This window comes from Dryobates pubescens, chromosome 40, assembly GCF_014839835.1.
Source record: "Dryobates pubescens isolate bDryPub1 chromosome 40, bDryPub1.pri, whole genome shotgun sequence".
Classification (NCBI taxonomy): Eukaryota; Metazoa; Chordata; class Aves; order Piciformes; family Picidae; genus Dryobates; species Dryobates pubescens.
In genome coordinates, this window is record NC_071651.1 from 890286 (window position 1) to 903010 (window position 12725).

At 65.0% G+C, this 12725-nt stretch overlaps 1 protein-coding gene across 1 annotated transcript in view; it reads left to right on the forward strand.

Moving 5' to 3' along the window:
- The window catches only part of LRP1 (LDL receptor related protein 1), an 82955-nt gene that overhangs the window by 61771 nt on the left and 8459 nt on the right, over positions 1-12725 (forward strand). Inside the window, exons 50-71 of the mRNA XM_054177464.1 lie at positions 512-634; positions 1161-1277; positions 1502-1630; positions 1977-2099; positions 2588-2728; positions 2978-3165; positions 3623-3806; positions 3982-4067; positions 4317-4436; positions 4747-4934; positions 5469-5674; positions 6289-6477; positions 6627-6775; positions 7043-7136; positions 7941-8057; positions 8147-8266; positions 8515-8637; positions 9009-9134; positions 9429-9545; positions 11236-11342; positions 11763-11895; positions 12100-12219. Of these exons, the coding sequence (XP_054033439.1) occupies positions 512-634; positions 1161-1277; positions 1502-1630; positions 1977-2099; positions 2588-2728; positions 2978-3165; positions 3623-3806; positions 3982-4067; positions 4317-4436; positions 4747-4934; positions 5469-5674; positions 6289-6477; positions 6627-6775; positions 7043-7136; positions 7941-8057; positions 8147-8266; positions 8515-8637; positions 9009-9134; positions 9429-9545; positions 11236-11342; positions 11763-11895; positions 12100-12219 (3000 nt within the window). The remainder of the gene's footprint in view (positions 1-511; positions 635-1160; positions 1278-1501; positions 1631-1976; positions 2100-2587; positions 2729-2977; positions 3166-3622; positions 3807-3981; positions 4068-4316; positions 4437-4746; positions 4935-5468; positions 5675-6288; positions 6478-6626; positions 6776-7042; positions 7137-7940; positions 8058-8146; positions 8267-8514; positions 8638-9008; positions 9135-9428; positions 9546-11235; positions 11343-11762; positions 11896-12099; positions 12220-12725) is intronic.

The following is a 12725-nucleotide window of genomic DNA, read 5'->3' on the forward strand; positions in this document are numbered from 1 at the left end:
TCAGCGTCTGAGGATATCTGAGGGGTGGGGGTCAGGATGAAGGTGCCAGGCTCTGGTTGGTGCTGCCCAGTGACAGGATAAGGAACAAGGGGCACTCCTGGAACCCAGGAGGCTCCACCATGAGGAGAAACTTTGGTGTGAAGGTGCTGGAGGCCTGGCGCAGGCTGCCCAGAGAGGCTCTGGAGTCTCCTTCTGTGACAGCATCCAGCCCCCACTGTTTGTGTCCCTGGGTGCCCTGCCCTGGGTGCCCCTGCTCTGGCAGGGTTGGACTGGATGGTCCCTGGGGGTCCCTTCCATCCCCAGCATTCTGTGATTCCCCTCCCTGGGAGAGGTGAGGGGCTGGGGGGGGCAGCAGAGCATTTCACCCCAGCTTGGGTCCTGGGGGTCCCTGTTGGGCACCATCTGAGTGCTGCACACAGGAGCTGGTTTCTTTTCCCTGCACAGCTCCAACGTGGAGGGTGCAGGACCTGTCTGTGCCACCCTCCTTACTGCTGTTCCCTTCCCAAAGCAGGGGGAAGGAAGCCCAAGTGCCCTGCCAACTACTTTGCCTGCCCCAGTGGGAGATGCATCCCCATGACCTGGACCTGTGACAAGGAGCACGACTGCGAGAACGGCGAAGATGAGACCCACTGCAGTGAGCGGCAGGGTGGGAGAGTGAGGGACCCGGGGTGCCAGCTGGGGGTGGGCAGAGGGAGGGACCCGGGGTGCCAGCTGGGGGTGGGCAGAGGGAGGGACCCGGGGTGCCAGCTGGGGGTGGGCAGAGTGAGGGACCCGGGGTGCCAGCTGGGGGTGGGCAGAGGGAGGGACCCGGGGTGCCAGCTGGGGGTGGGCAGAGGGAGGGACCCGGGGTGCCAGCTGGGGGTGGGCAGAGGGAGGGACCCGGGGTGCCAGCTGGGGGTGGGCAGGACCTGCAGTTTTCTCTTGAACTTCTCTGGTGTGAGGCTGCTGGAGGCCTGCAGCAGGCTGCCCAGAGAGGCTGCAGAGTCTCCTTCTCTGCAGAGCTTCCAGCCCCACCTGGGTGGGCTCCAGAGGTCCCCTCCAGCCCCACCGTGCTGGGATTCTGGGATCCTGAGCTCCAGCCCCTGTGCTCTGCTGCCATGTCCTTCCCCTGGCATCCTGGCACCACCCAAGCCCTGACCTGGCCCCTCCTGCTCCCCCAGACAAGTTCTGCTACCCGGTGCAGTTCGAGTGCAACAACCATCGCTGCATCAACAAGCTGTGGGTGTGCGACGGCGCCGACGACTGCGGGGACGGCTCGGACGAGGACAGCCGCTGCCGTGAGTGCCCCGCCCCCGCCCCGCCCTGCTGCCTGCCCCCGCAGCCCCCCACCTCCATGTGCCTCTGCCCCATCTCGGTGCCCCCCTGCCCATCCTTCTCCGCACCTTTCCTGCCCTGGTCCTCACTCCTCTCCTGGGCTTGCCCCAGACGTGGGGACACTCAGCCTGGCTCTGCAGCGGAGGGGGTGGCTGAGTGGCCTCTGTCCTGCCTCTGCCCTGCCCAGAGCTGACCACCTGCAGCGCGGGCTCCTTCCACTGCCCGGGCAGCCACGTCTGCGTGCCCGAGCGCTGGCTCTGCGATGGGGACAAGGACTGCGCCGACGGAGCCGACGAGACCCTGGCTGCTGGCTGCCGTGAGTCCCCCAGGGGGCAGGGGGCAGCACAGCTCCATGCCTGGAGGTGTTCAAGGCCCGAGCTGGGTGGTGCCTTGAGCAAGCTGGGATTTGGGGGGAGGTGTCCCTGCCCACGGCAGGGGCTTGGAGCTCGGTGACCCTTTGAGGCTTCTTCCCAGCAGCCCCACTCTGCCATCAGCCCAAGCAGCAGCAGCTGAAGGCACCACGTTGCCTGGGTGCTGTTCACAGACCTGGGCACAGGGTGGGGGCGAAGGGGGGGGACCCCCTGCTCCCTCAGTATGCCAGGGGGCAGGCTGGGGGTGCCAGGGCTGATGGAGCCAGGGCTGACAGAGCTGCCTGCCTGCAGTGTACAACAACACCTGCGACGAGCGCGAGTTCCTGTGCCGCAACCGGCAGTGCATCCCCAAGCACTTCGTCTGCGACCACGACGATGACTGCGGGGACGGCTCCGACGAGTCCCCCGAGTGTGGTGAGTGGCCTTGGGGCCAGGGAGGGCAGCCAGGGCCTCTGGCACAGCCCCTGGGCTCCCTGGGCTGGGAGATGGCATCCTGGAAGGGTCTCCATGGGTATGGGATTGAGAGCACCAGGCGAGCTCCAGGTCAGCTCCAGGCGAGTGGTTGGACTTGGTCTCAAAGGTCTCCTCCAGCCCTGGCAGTTGTGTGGCTCCACGGTCCTGTGGTGCTGTGGTCCAGAAGGGATTTGATGTGAGGGAAGAGTGGGGGAGAAGCAGGAGAAAGAGCAGGAGGGCTCAGTGCTGGAGAGCCACAGGAGAGCTGCCCTCCCAGCCCCACATCCACAGAGTCCTTCTGGAGACAGCCAAACCACATCTGCCACCCTGCTGGCACTGCAGCACAGCCTGCAGCCACATCTGGGCACCTGTGCCACCGACCCAGTTGGCTCAGGAGGGTGGTCCCTGCCCTCTGAGCCAGCCCTGCCCTGAGCCAGCCCCCCCTGCAGAGTACCCAACCTGCGGCCCCCACGAGTTTCGCTGTGCCAATGGTCGCTGCCTCAGCAACCGGCAGTGGGAGTGCGACGGAGACTTCGACTGCCACGACCACTCTGATGAGAAGCCCAAGAACCCTCACTGCAGCAGCCCAGGTACCCCTGGGGCCAGGCTGGGGAGTGGGGCTGCCCCCCCTGCCCCACTCTGACCACCACCAACACCACATTTTGCCTTTTTCCTTTCCTTTTTCATTTTCCTTTCCTCTTTCCTTGCCCTTTTCCTTTTCCTTGCCTCTTTCCTTGCCTCTTTCCCTTCCTCTTTCCTTGCCTCTTTCCTTGCTTTTTCCCTTTCCCTTGCCTTTTTCCTTTCCCTCCCTCCCCTTCCTCTCTTCCTCTCCTCTCCAGAGAACAAGTGCAACGATTCCTTCTTCCTCTGCAAGTCCGGGAGGTGCATCCCGGAGGCGCTGCTCTGCGACAACAACAACGACTGTGGGGATGGCTCTGATGAGCTCAATTGCTTCATCAATGAGTGCCTCAACAAGAAGCTGAGTGGCTGCTCCCAGGAGTGTGAAGACCTCAAGATAGGCTACAAGGTAGGGGCCTGCAGGCTGAGAACAGAGCTAAGGAAGAGCTTTGGAGTGTTGAGGGTGGTGAGATCCTGACCGTAGAGGTGCCTCTGGAATCCTGACCATAGGTGCCTCTGGAATCATCCCAGGTCAGGCTGTTAGGGGCTCTGAGCAGCCTGCTCTAGTTGGGGATGTCCCTGCTGCCTGCAGGGAGTTGGCCTGGATGACCTCTGGAGGTCCTTTCCAACCCAAACCACTCTGGGGTTGCATGAGGGATGCTCTCCCAGCTTGCCCAGCGCCACAATGGCCGGGGGGGTTGGAAGCTCTCCAGAGAAGGAGACTCCACAGCCTCTATGGGCAGCTTGCTCCAGGCCTCCAGCAGCCTCACACCCAAGCTGAGGCTGAGCCCATCCCGTGGTGACTGCTGCCAGCCCCAGGCTGCAGCTCCTGCCTGTCACTGACAGCCTCTGGTCGCCTCCCGCAGTGCCGCTGCCGCCCTGGGTTCCGGCTGAAGGACGATGGCAGGACCTGCGTGGACATTGATGAGTGCTCCACCACCTACCCCTGCAGCCAGAGATGCATCAACACCCTGGGCAGCTTCAAATGCCTCTGCATCGAGGGCTACAAGCTCAGGCCTGACAACCCCACCAGCTGCAAAGCTGTCACAGGTGAGAGCCAAGGGAGAGCCTCTGGCGGCCGCGAGGTGCTGCCAGCCTTGGAGCTCTGCAGGTCAAAGTGGCTGCTCCTGACTGGTGGAGAAGATCTGGGGTGCAGTGGGGCAGGGGATCTGCCCATGTCCAACCAGCCCAGCTGGCCTCACACCTCTGCTGGTTCCCTCTGCAGATGAAGAGCCCTTCCTCATCTTCGCCAACCGCTACTACCTGAGGAAGCTCAACCTGGATGGTTCCAACTATACCCTGCTCAAGCAGGTGGGAGCAGCAGGGGACCCCAGCCCCATGGGGCTGTGGGTGTGGGGCTGGAGAGAGGACCTGTGGGGTAGGAGAGCAGCTCAAGCTTTTGGCTCCAGGTGGGGGATCTGCTGCCACAGCAGCTTTGGCTGAGAGGTGCAGGAGGTCCCATGGGAGTGGGACCAGGAATCAGGGCTGAGGGCTGTTTGGAAGCCTCCATGGCTCCGTGCTAGCTCCTGAGGCCCTTCCAACTCCTCCCCTCTCCCCCAGGGGCTGAACAATGCTGTGGCTCTGGACTTTGACTACCGGGAGCAGATGATCTACTGGACGGACGTCACCACGCAGGGCAGCATGATCCGGCGCATGCACATCAACGGCAGCAACGTCCAGGTGGGCACCGAGGCTGCCCCCCTGCGTGCCCTCGGCCTGGGCAGCTCAGAGCCTGCCAGGGGAGAGGGCACAGGCCCTGCTGTGGGGCCACTGTTGGGCTCAGGCTGCTCTGGAGGATGTTGTGCAGCAGCATCCTGGGCAGAGGTGGGCTCCATGGTGCCCCTGAGCAGTGGGCAAGGAGGAGCGGGCATCCTCGGGTGGCCTGCAGGGAGGCTGCAGGGGAGGGGGAGGCTGCTGGCACCTTTGGGGCACCAGGGCAGGACCTGCTGCTCCCTGTCCAGCCCCAGCACCTCCTGCTCTCTCCCAACAGGTTCTGCACCGCACTGGGCTCAGCAACCCTGATGGGCTGGCAGTGGACTGGGTCGGGGGCAACCTGTACTGGTGTGACAAGGGCAGGGACACCATCGAGGTGTCCAAGCTGAACGGTGCCTACCGCACGGTGCTGGTCAACTCCGGCCTGCGCGAGCCGCGGGCGCTGGTGGTGGACGTGCAGAACGGGTGAGGGCTGGCACTGGGGGCACCTCTGCTGGCCTGCCAGGCACTCAGCAGCTGGCAGATGGGAGGGGATGGGATGAGGATGGGGATGGGTTGAGGCTGGGAGAGGGGATGAGATATGAGATAGGATGAGGCTGGGAGATGAGGTGGGAGATGGGATGAGGATGGGGATGGGATGAGATGGGTTGAGGCTGGGAGATGAGTTGGAAGATGGGATGAGGCTGGGAGATGAGATGGGATGAGGCTGGGAGATGAGATGGGATGAGGCTGGGGGATGAGATGGGATGAGGCTGGGGAATGAGATGGGATGGGCTGGGAGTTAGGTTGAGATGAGGTGAGATGAAGTGGGAGATGGGACAAGATGGGAGGCTGGTAGATGGGCCCAGGCCAGCAGCTGGACCCTCCTCAGCTCTGGGGCTTGTGGCTGCCTCTCCCTGCCCTGCACCCAGGCGCCTGAGCTCCTCACTTCAGCCACAGCCAGCAGCGCCTGGGCACCGCCGGGCCGGACTCAGGCTGTCTCTGCTCTCCTGTGCCCAGGTACCTGTACTGGACAGACTGGGGAGACCACTCTCTGATAGGCAAGATCGGGATGGATGGCACCAACCGCAGTGTCATCGTGGACACCAAGATCACTTGGCCCAATGGCCTCACCCTGGACTACATCAACAGCAGAATCTACTGGGCTGATGCCCGCGAGGACTACATCGAGTTCGCCAGCCTGGACGGCTCCAACCGGCACACAGGTGAGGGCCCCATGGGTGCGGGGGTCCTGTGGGTGAGGGTCCCACAGCTCCCAGGGGCCCTGCAGCTCTGCTTTGGTCGTGGCAGTCATGGAATGGTTTGGGTTGTAAAAGGCCTCCCAAGAGCATCCAGTCCAGCACCAACCCAACCCCACCACGGGCACCAAACCGTGGCCACAGGTACCATGGCCACAGGGTTCTTGGACACCTCCCAGCATGGGGACTCCACCACCTCCCTGGGCAGCCTGTGCCAGCCCCTGACTGCTCTGGCAGGACAGAAATTGTTCCTCATGGCCAACCTCAGCCTCCCCTGGGGCAACCTGAGGCTGTTTCCCCTTGTGCTGTCCCTTGTCCCCCACCTGGCTCCAGCCTCCTCTCAGGGAGTTGCAGAGAGCAATGAGGTCTCCCTCAGCCTCTTCTCCACACTAAGCATCCCCAGGTCCCTCAGCTGCCCCTCACCAGCTCTCTTCTCCAGGCAGGAGCAGGAGCCAGGGCTGCTGGGAATGGTGCCCAGCTCCAGCAGCTGCTCTGGTTCAGGGCAGAGGTTTGGTCCCTGGAGAGCTGTGGGATGGGTGCCCAGGGCAGTCCCTCACCCAGCTGCCTTCTGCCCTCTGCAGTGCTGAGCCAGGACATCCCTCACATCTTCGCCCTCACCCTGTTCGAGGACTACATCTACTGGACAGACTGGGAGACCAAATCCATCAACCGAGCCCACAAGACCACGGGGGCCAACAAGACTCTGCTGATCAGCACCCTGCACCGCCCCATGGACATCCACATCTACCACCCCCACCGCCAGCCCGACGGTCAGCACCGGGCTGGGCACGGCCGGGCAGGGGCCACCGGGCTGGGCAGGGCTGCAGGAGGGGCTGGTGAGAAGCTCCTGCAGCCGGTGGTCCGTGAGGGTCTCCTGCCTTGGTGGGACTCAGGGTTGTCTTCCCCCCTCTCTCCCCAGTTCCCAACCATCCCTGCAAGACCAACAATGGTGGCTGCAGCAACCTCTGCCTGCTGTCACCGGGCGGGGGGCACAAATGTGCCTGTCCCACCAACTTCTACCTGGGCAGTGATGGCAAGACCTGCGTCTCCAACTGCACAGCCAGCCAGGTAACAGCCTGCCCCTGCCTGCCCCTGCCTGCCCCTGCCTGCCCCTGCCTGCCCCTGCCTGCCCCTGCCTCCCCCTGCCTGCCCCTGCCTCCCCCTGCCCGCTGGGTGCTGCTGTGCCGCAACCTTCCCCAGCAGCAGGCAGTGCCCGCCTCGCCTGGCACTTCCCAGCACCTGCAGGCTGCAGGGGCTTGGGGCTGCCTGGGGCAAAAGCATCCTGGGGCTGTCCCCACTGGAAGCCAGCCCTCAGCAGCTGTTCCTGCACCCCAGTTTGTCTGCAAGAACGACAAATGCATCCCCTTCTGGTGGAAGTGCGACACCGAGGACGACTGCGGCGACCGCTCCGACGAGCCCGAGGACTGTCGTGAGTGCCCGGGGGTGCTCCTGGATCCTGCCAGCCCTGGGGGTGTGCCCAGGGGTGCTCCTGGCTCCTGAGAGCCCTCGGGGTGCTCCTGGCTCTTACCAGCCCTGGAGGTGTGCCCAGGGGTGCTCCTGCCTCCTGCCAGCCCTCCAGCATGTGTGTCCTGCCTGCGGCAGCCTGGCACTGCCCATGCAGCCAGTGCCCAGTGTCCTGCTGCTGCTTGGGCCCTGGGGGTAGCCTGGTTCTGGGATATCCCTGCCCTGGGAGAACCTGGCTCTGGGACAGCCTGGCCCCAGCACAGCCCTGCTGCTCCCTGCTCAGCTCTGGCAGAGAGGAGCTGCCCCATTGCCAGGGGGCTTTCCCCACTGCCAGGGGGGTTACCCCATTGCCAGGGGGCTTACCCCATTGCCAGGGGAGTTACCCATTGCCAGGGGGCTTACCCCATTGCCAGGGGAGTTACCCCATTGCCAGGGGGGTTACCCCATTGCCAGGGGGGTTACCCCATTGCCAGGGGGGTTACCCCATTGCCAGGGGAGTTACCCATTGCCAGGGGGGTTACCCCATTGCCAGGGGAGTTACCCATTGTCAGGGGGGTTACCCCATTGCCAGGGCTCAGAGCAGCAGGGTAAGTCACTGTCCCTCCCTGGGGCACTGCCCTGTGGAGGACAACAGCCACCTGCTGCCCTTGGAGCAGCTGCCCCTTCGCTGTGCCAGGAGCCCAGGGCTGGGGGCTGGGTCCTTGCTGAGGTTTTCCCCTGCAAAATGCCCCCCAGAGCAAACGTTTGCCCCTCTCTGCCTCCCCCCCAGCTGAGTTCAAGTGCAGACCAGGGCAGTTCCAGTGCTCCACTGGCATCTGCACCAACCCAGCCTTCATCTGCGACGGAGACAACGACTGCCAGGACAACTCGGATGAAGCCAACTGTGGTAGGTTCTCCACCTCCTCCCACGGCCCTCCCAGCCCGGCAGGGCTGCAGCTGAGGTGCACCCTGGCAGCTTCCCCTCTCCCTGCCCAGACATCCACGTCTGCCTGCCCAGCCAGTTCAAATGCACCAACACCAACCGCTGCATCCCTGGCATCTTCCGCTGCAACGGGCAGGACAACTGCGGCGACGGCGAGGACGAGAAGGACTGCCGTGAGTGGGGGGCTGGGGGCCTGGGGGGGCTGGGGGCTCACAGACTGATTGGTTGGAAGGGACCTTAAAGGTCCCCCAGTTCCAACCCCCCTGCCGTGGGCAGGGACACCTCCCACCAGCCCAGGCTGCTCAGGGCCTCATCCTGCCTGGCCCTGAACACCTCCAGGGAGGAGGCAGCCCCGTGGTGGTTTCTGGGGGTGGCAGCCCCCCCAGTGCCCCCCTGCTGACTCTGCTCCTTGCTGCTGCAGCGGAGGTGACCTGTGCCCCCAACCAGTTCCAGTGTGCCATCACCAAGCGCTGCATCCCCCGGGTCTGGGTGTGTGACAGGGACAACGACTGCGTGGATGGCTCTGACGAACCTGCCAACTGCAGTGAGCACCCCGGGGGCTGGGGGGTCCTGGGGGCTGGGAGGGAAACCTGGGGGCTGGGAGGGTCACCACCCTCATGGGGAAGAATTTCCTCCTGTCTCACTTTAATCCAGCTCAAAGCCATCCCCCCTTGTCCTGGCACTCCCAGCCCTTGTCCCAAGTCCCTCCCCAGCTCTCCTGGAGCCCCTTCAGGCACTGGGAGGCTGCTCTGAGGTCTCCTTGCAGCCTTCTCTTCCCCAGGCTCCACAGCCCCAACTCTCCCAGCCTGTCCCCACAGGGGAGGTTCTGCAGCCCTCTGATCATCTTCATGGCCCCCTCTGGACCCTCTCCAGCAGTTCCACATCCCCCTCACGCTGTCCCCTTGTTGCCCCCAGCCCAAATGACCTGCGGGGTGGACGAGTTCCGCTGCAAGGACTCAGGGAGGTGCATCCCTGCGCGCTGGAAGTGCGACGGCGAGGACGACTGCGGCGATGGCTCCGACGAGCCCAAGGAGGAGTGTGGTGAGCAGGGGCCTGGGAGAGCAGCTCAGAGGGCAGCTTGTGTCCCTCAGTGCCCCAGTCACAGAATGGTTGGGCTGGGAGGCACCTCTGGAGCTCATGCAGTCCAACCCTCCTCAGTGTGCCAGCGCTAGGGGAGCTCCCTGCCAGCCACCCTGCCCAGCCCTCCCCTTGTGCTGAGAGCCACGGAGTTGGGAATGCTGGAGAGGGCCTCCAAGTCCAACCATGAGCCCAGCAGCACCCTGGGGTGCCCAGCCCTGTCCCCAGGGTGACCTCTGGCCCTGTCTCCTCCCCCAGACGAGAGGACCTGTGAGCCCTACCAGTTCCGCTGCAAGAACAACCGCTGCGTGCCGGGGCGCTGGCAGTGCGACTACGACAACGACTGCGGCGACAACTCCGACGAGGAGAGCTGCAGTACGTGTGCCACCTGCCCCCCCTGCTGCCAGCCCTGCTGCCAGGCGTGCCAGCTCTGCGCCGCAGGGAGGGTCGAGGCCCCCCAGAGCCCTGCCTGCCGCCGCTCCTGGTGTCGATGGAGCAGCCTGGGGCCGGGGAGCTCTTGGAGCAGCTTCTGTCCCCCAGCCACGAGGTGCCTGCTGCTGGGGTCTGGCCAGGCTGGTCCCACAGCCAGGGCTAGGAGAGCCCCAGGTGGGACAGGTGAAGGGAGGAGGTGACCCGTGGGCATCCTGGCCCCAGACCATCAGCCCTGGGCAGCCTGGCAGGCAGCACCCTGAGCTGTGGCCTGGGAAGGTGGTGGGGACACAAGGAAGCTTCGGGGGTGGAGCTGTGGAGCCCCCTGGAGCTGGAGCAGCCTGTGGGACGCTGGCTGCTTCCCAGAGGCTGTGGGCAGGTGCTGGAGTTGCTGCCTCTGCTAAGAGCTGTGCCAGCACCTGCCCTGCTGGGCAGCAGAGGACCATGACCTGAGGTGGCTCCTGGGGCTCTGCTGCCAGCTGGTTTGGGCCAAAAGGGACCTGAGAGATCATCCAGAACCAGCCCCTGCCCTGGGCAGGGACACCTCCCCCTGGCCCAGGCTGCTCAGGGCCTCTCCCTCAGGAGGTGCCCACGGACAGCACCAGGATCTGCTGCCTGCTGCAGGAGCCTGGGTAGAGCCAGACCCCCCCGGAGCCCACCCTGGGTGCCTCCTGTCCCCCGTGGCAGCGGTTTGCAGGGTGCAGTTTGGTTTCTGTTGTGTTGCTCTCACGTGCTGGGCTTCACCTGGTGCCATTTCACCTCATCTTATGTTTTTCTCCATTTCCACACTGTCGTTCTGGGGCGCTCAGAGGTAGGTTCCTGCCAACATCTTTTGATTCCCTCTGCAGTCTCTCAAAAATAAACCAAGGCACAAAGTCCTAGGTGAGGGCAGAAGGGCTCAGGACTGGACACGCTGAGCATCAGCACCAGCATCTCTCCCTCCACTGGAGCTGCAGTCAGGGAGGGTCTGATCCTGCTGCCTTCGCTGCCAGGGCTCATGCATGGCTCAGTCTCTGCTCCAGAATCTGTCCCCACTTTGACCTTTCCTGCTCCAGCTGGACCCTCCCTGCCCCCCTCTTCCCCAGCAGCCCTCTTGGCTTCTGCACCGTGCCCAGGGTGGCTGCTGGCCCCAGCGTGTCCTGCACTGCCAGGAAGGGTCCCCAGAGCCATCCCAGGTGGGTGGCCACGCCGTGTGCCACCCTCCTGCAGATGGATTTGGCACAGTCTGTGCCAGTGTCAGCCCAGAGGGTGCACTGAGTTGTGAGGGGTTAGCCCCATGCCCTCTAAGGAGGGGACAGGGGGGATGGCTCTGCCAGACCTGGCCAGGGCCCTTTCCTCCTGCTGGGACTGCGGGGAGCTGTGGGGCTGCCTTCGGTGGATGGTGATGTGGAAGCTGCCAGGAGTGAGTCTGTGTGGCTGCAGTGCCCCCCAAAGCCCTCCCAGAAACCTGGAGGTGGTACCAGCTGTGCCCCTCTCGGGCAGCTCCCCTGGCTCTGCTTGCACCCTCCTTGTCCCCAGTGCCACCGGACGTGTGTCTGTGTCACCTGTGCCCCCTGCTCCTCCAGCTGCTGGCCAGGGAGGCCTGGTGCCCTGGCAGCCCAGGCTCAGGGGGCACCCCCTGTGTTTGTGTGCCCAGCACCCCGGCCCTGCTCTGAGAGCGAGTTCTCCTGTGCCAACGGACGCTGCATTGCCGGCAGGTGGAAGTGCGACGGCGACCATGACTGTGCCGATGGCTCCGACGAGGTACCGAGGCCAGGGGCACCCTGGCACCACTCCCACCCTGTCAGGAGCACCCTGGCACCACCCCCACCCTGCTGGGAGCACCCTGGCACCACCCCCACCCTGCTGGGAGCACCCTGGCACTGACACCACCCTGTCGGGAGCACCCTGGCACTACCCCCACCCCTCTGGGAGCACCCTGGCACCATCCCCATCCTGTCAGGAGCACCCTGACACCACCCCCACCCTGCCAGGGGCACCCTGGCACCGACCCCACCCTGCTGGGAGCACCCTGACACCACCCCCACCCTGCCCACATGTGGGACCCACACTGCTCGTGGTCCCCCACCACCAGCAAGCAGGGGCCGAGAGCAGGCTGGCACAGGAGGTGGGCACAGCTGGCACCCTCCCTGCTGAGCCTGGTGCCCTGCCCTCCCCCTGCAGAAGGACTGCACCCCCCGCTGCGAGTTCGACCAGTTCCAGTGCAAGAACGGGCACTGCATCCCCATGCGCTGGCGCTGCGACGCCGACGCCGACTGCATGGATGGCACAGACGAGGAGAACTGCGGCACGGGGGGTGAGGGCAGCCCTGGCACTCCCCTGCGCTCCCCCTCCCCACCCCACCCCCTCCTGGCCCTGCTGGGGGTGTCCCTGTGGCTCTGCCTGACCCCAGGGCACAGGCAGAGTCCCCCCCCCCCCCGCCTGGCATGGCTGGCAGTGGGGGTTTGGCCCCAGCCTGGCACTGTTGGCACCGGCTGACCTGTGCCCGCTGCTGTGGCAGTTCGCACCTGTCCCCTGGACGAGTTCCAGTGCAACAATACCCTCTGCAAGCCCCTGGCATGGAAGTGTGATGGAGAGGACGACTGTGGGGACAACTCTGACGAGAACCCCGAGGAGTGCTGTGAGTGATGCCGTGAGGCACCCCCTTGGCACCCCCCTGGCACCCCTCTACCCCGAGTACCCTCACACTGGGCACGGGTGACAGTCCTGCAGCTTGGGCACTGCTGCAGGCACCTGGAGAGGGGGTGTGGGCACCTCTGGCACCTCCAGACATCCCCTTGAGATGGGCGGGGGGTGGCTGTTGGGGCAGGAGGTGGCTTCGGTTGAGAGAGTGGAGTGGCAGAGGCTGAGCCAGGCAGGGGGCAGGAGGTGACCCTGGAGGAGTGGCAGAGGCTGAGCCAGGCAGGGGGCAGGAGGTGACCCTGGAGGAGTGGCAGAGGCTGAGCCAGGCAGGGGGCAGGAAGTGACCCTGGAGGAGTGGCAGAGGCTGAGCCAGGCAGGGGGCAGGAGGTGACCCTGGAGGAGTGGCAGAGGCTGAGCCAGGCAGGGGGCAGGAGGTGACCCTGGAGGAGTGGCAGAGGCTGAGCCAGGCAGGGGGCAGGAGGTGGGGAGTGGAGCCTGGGTGTC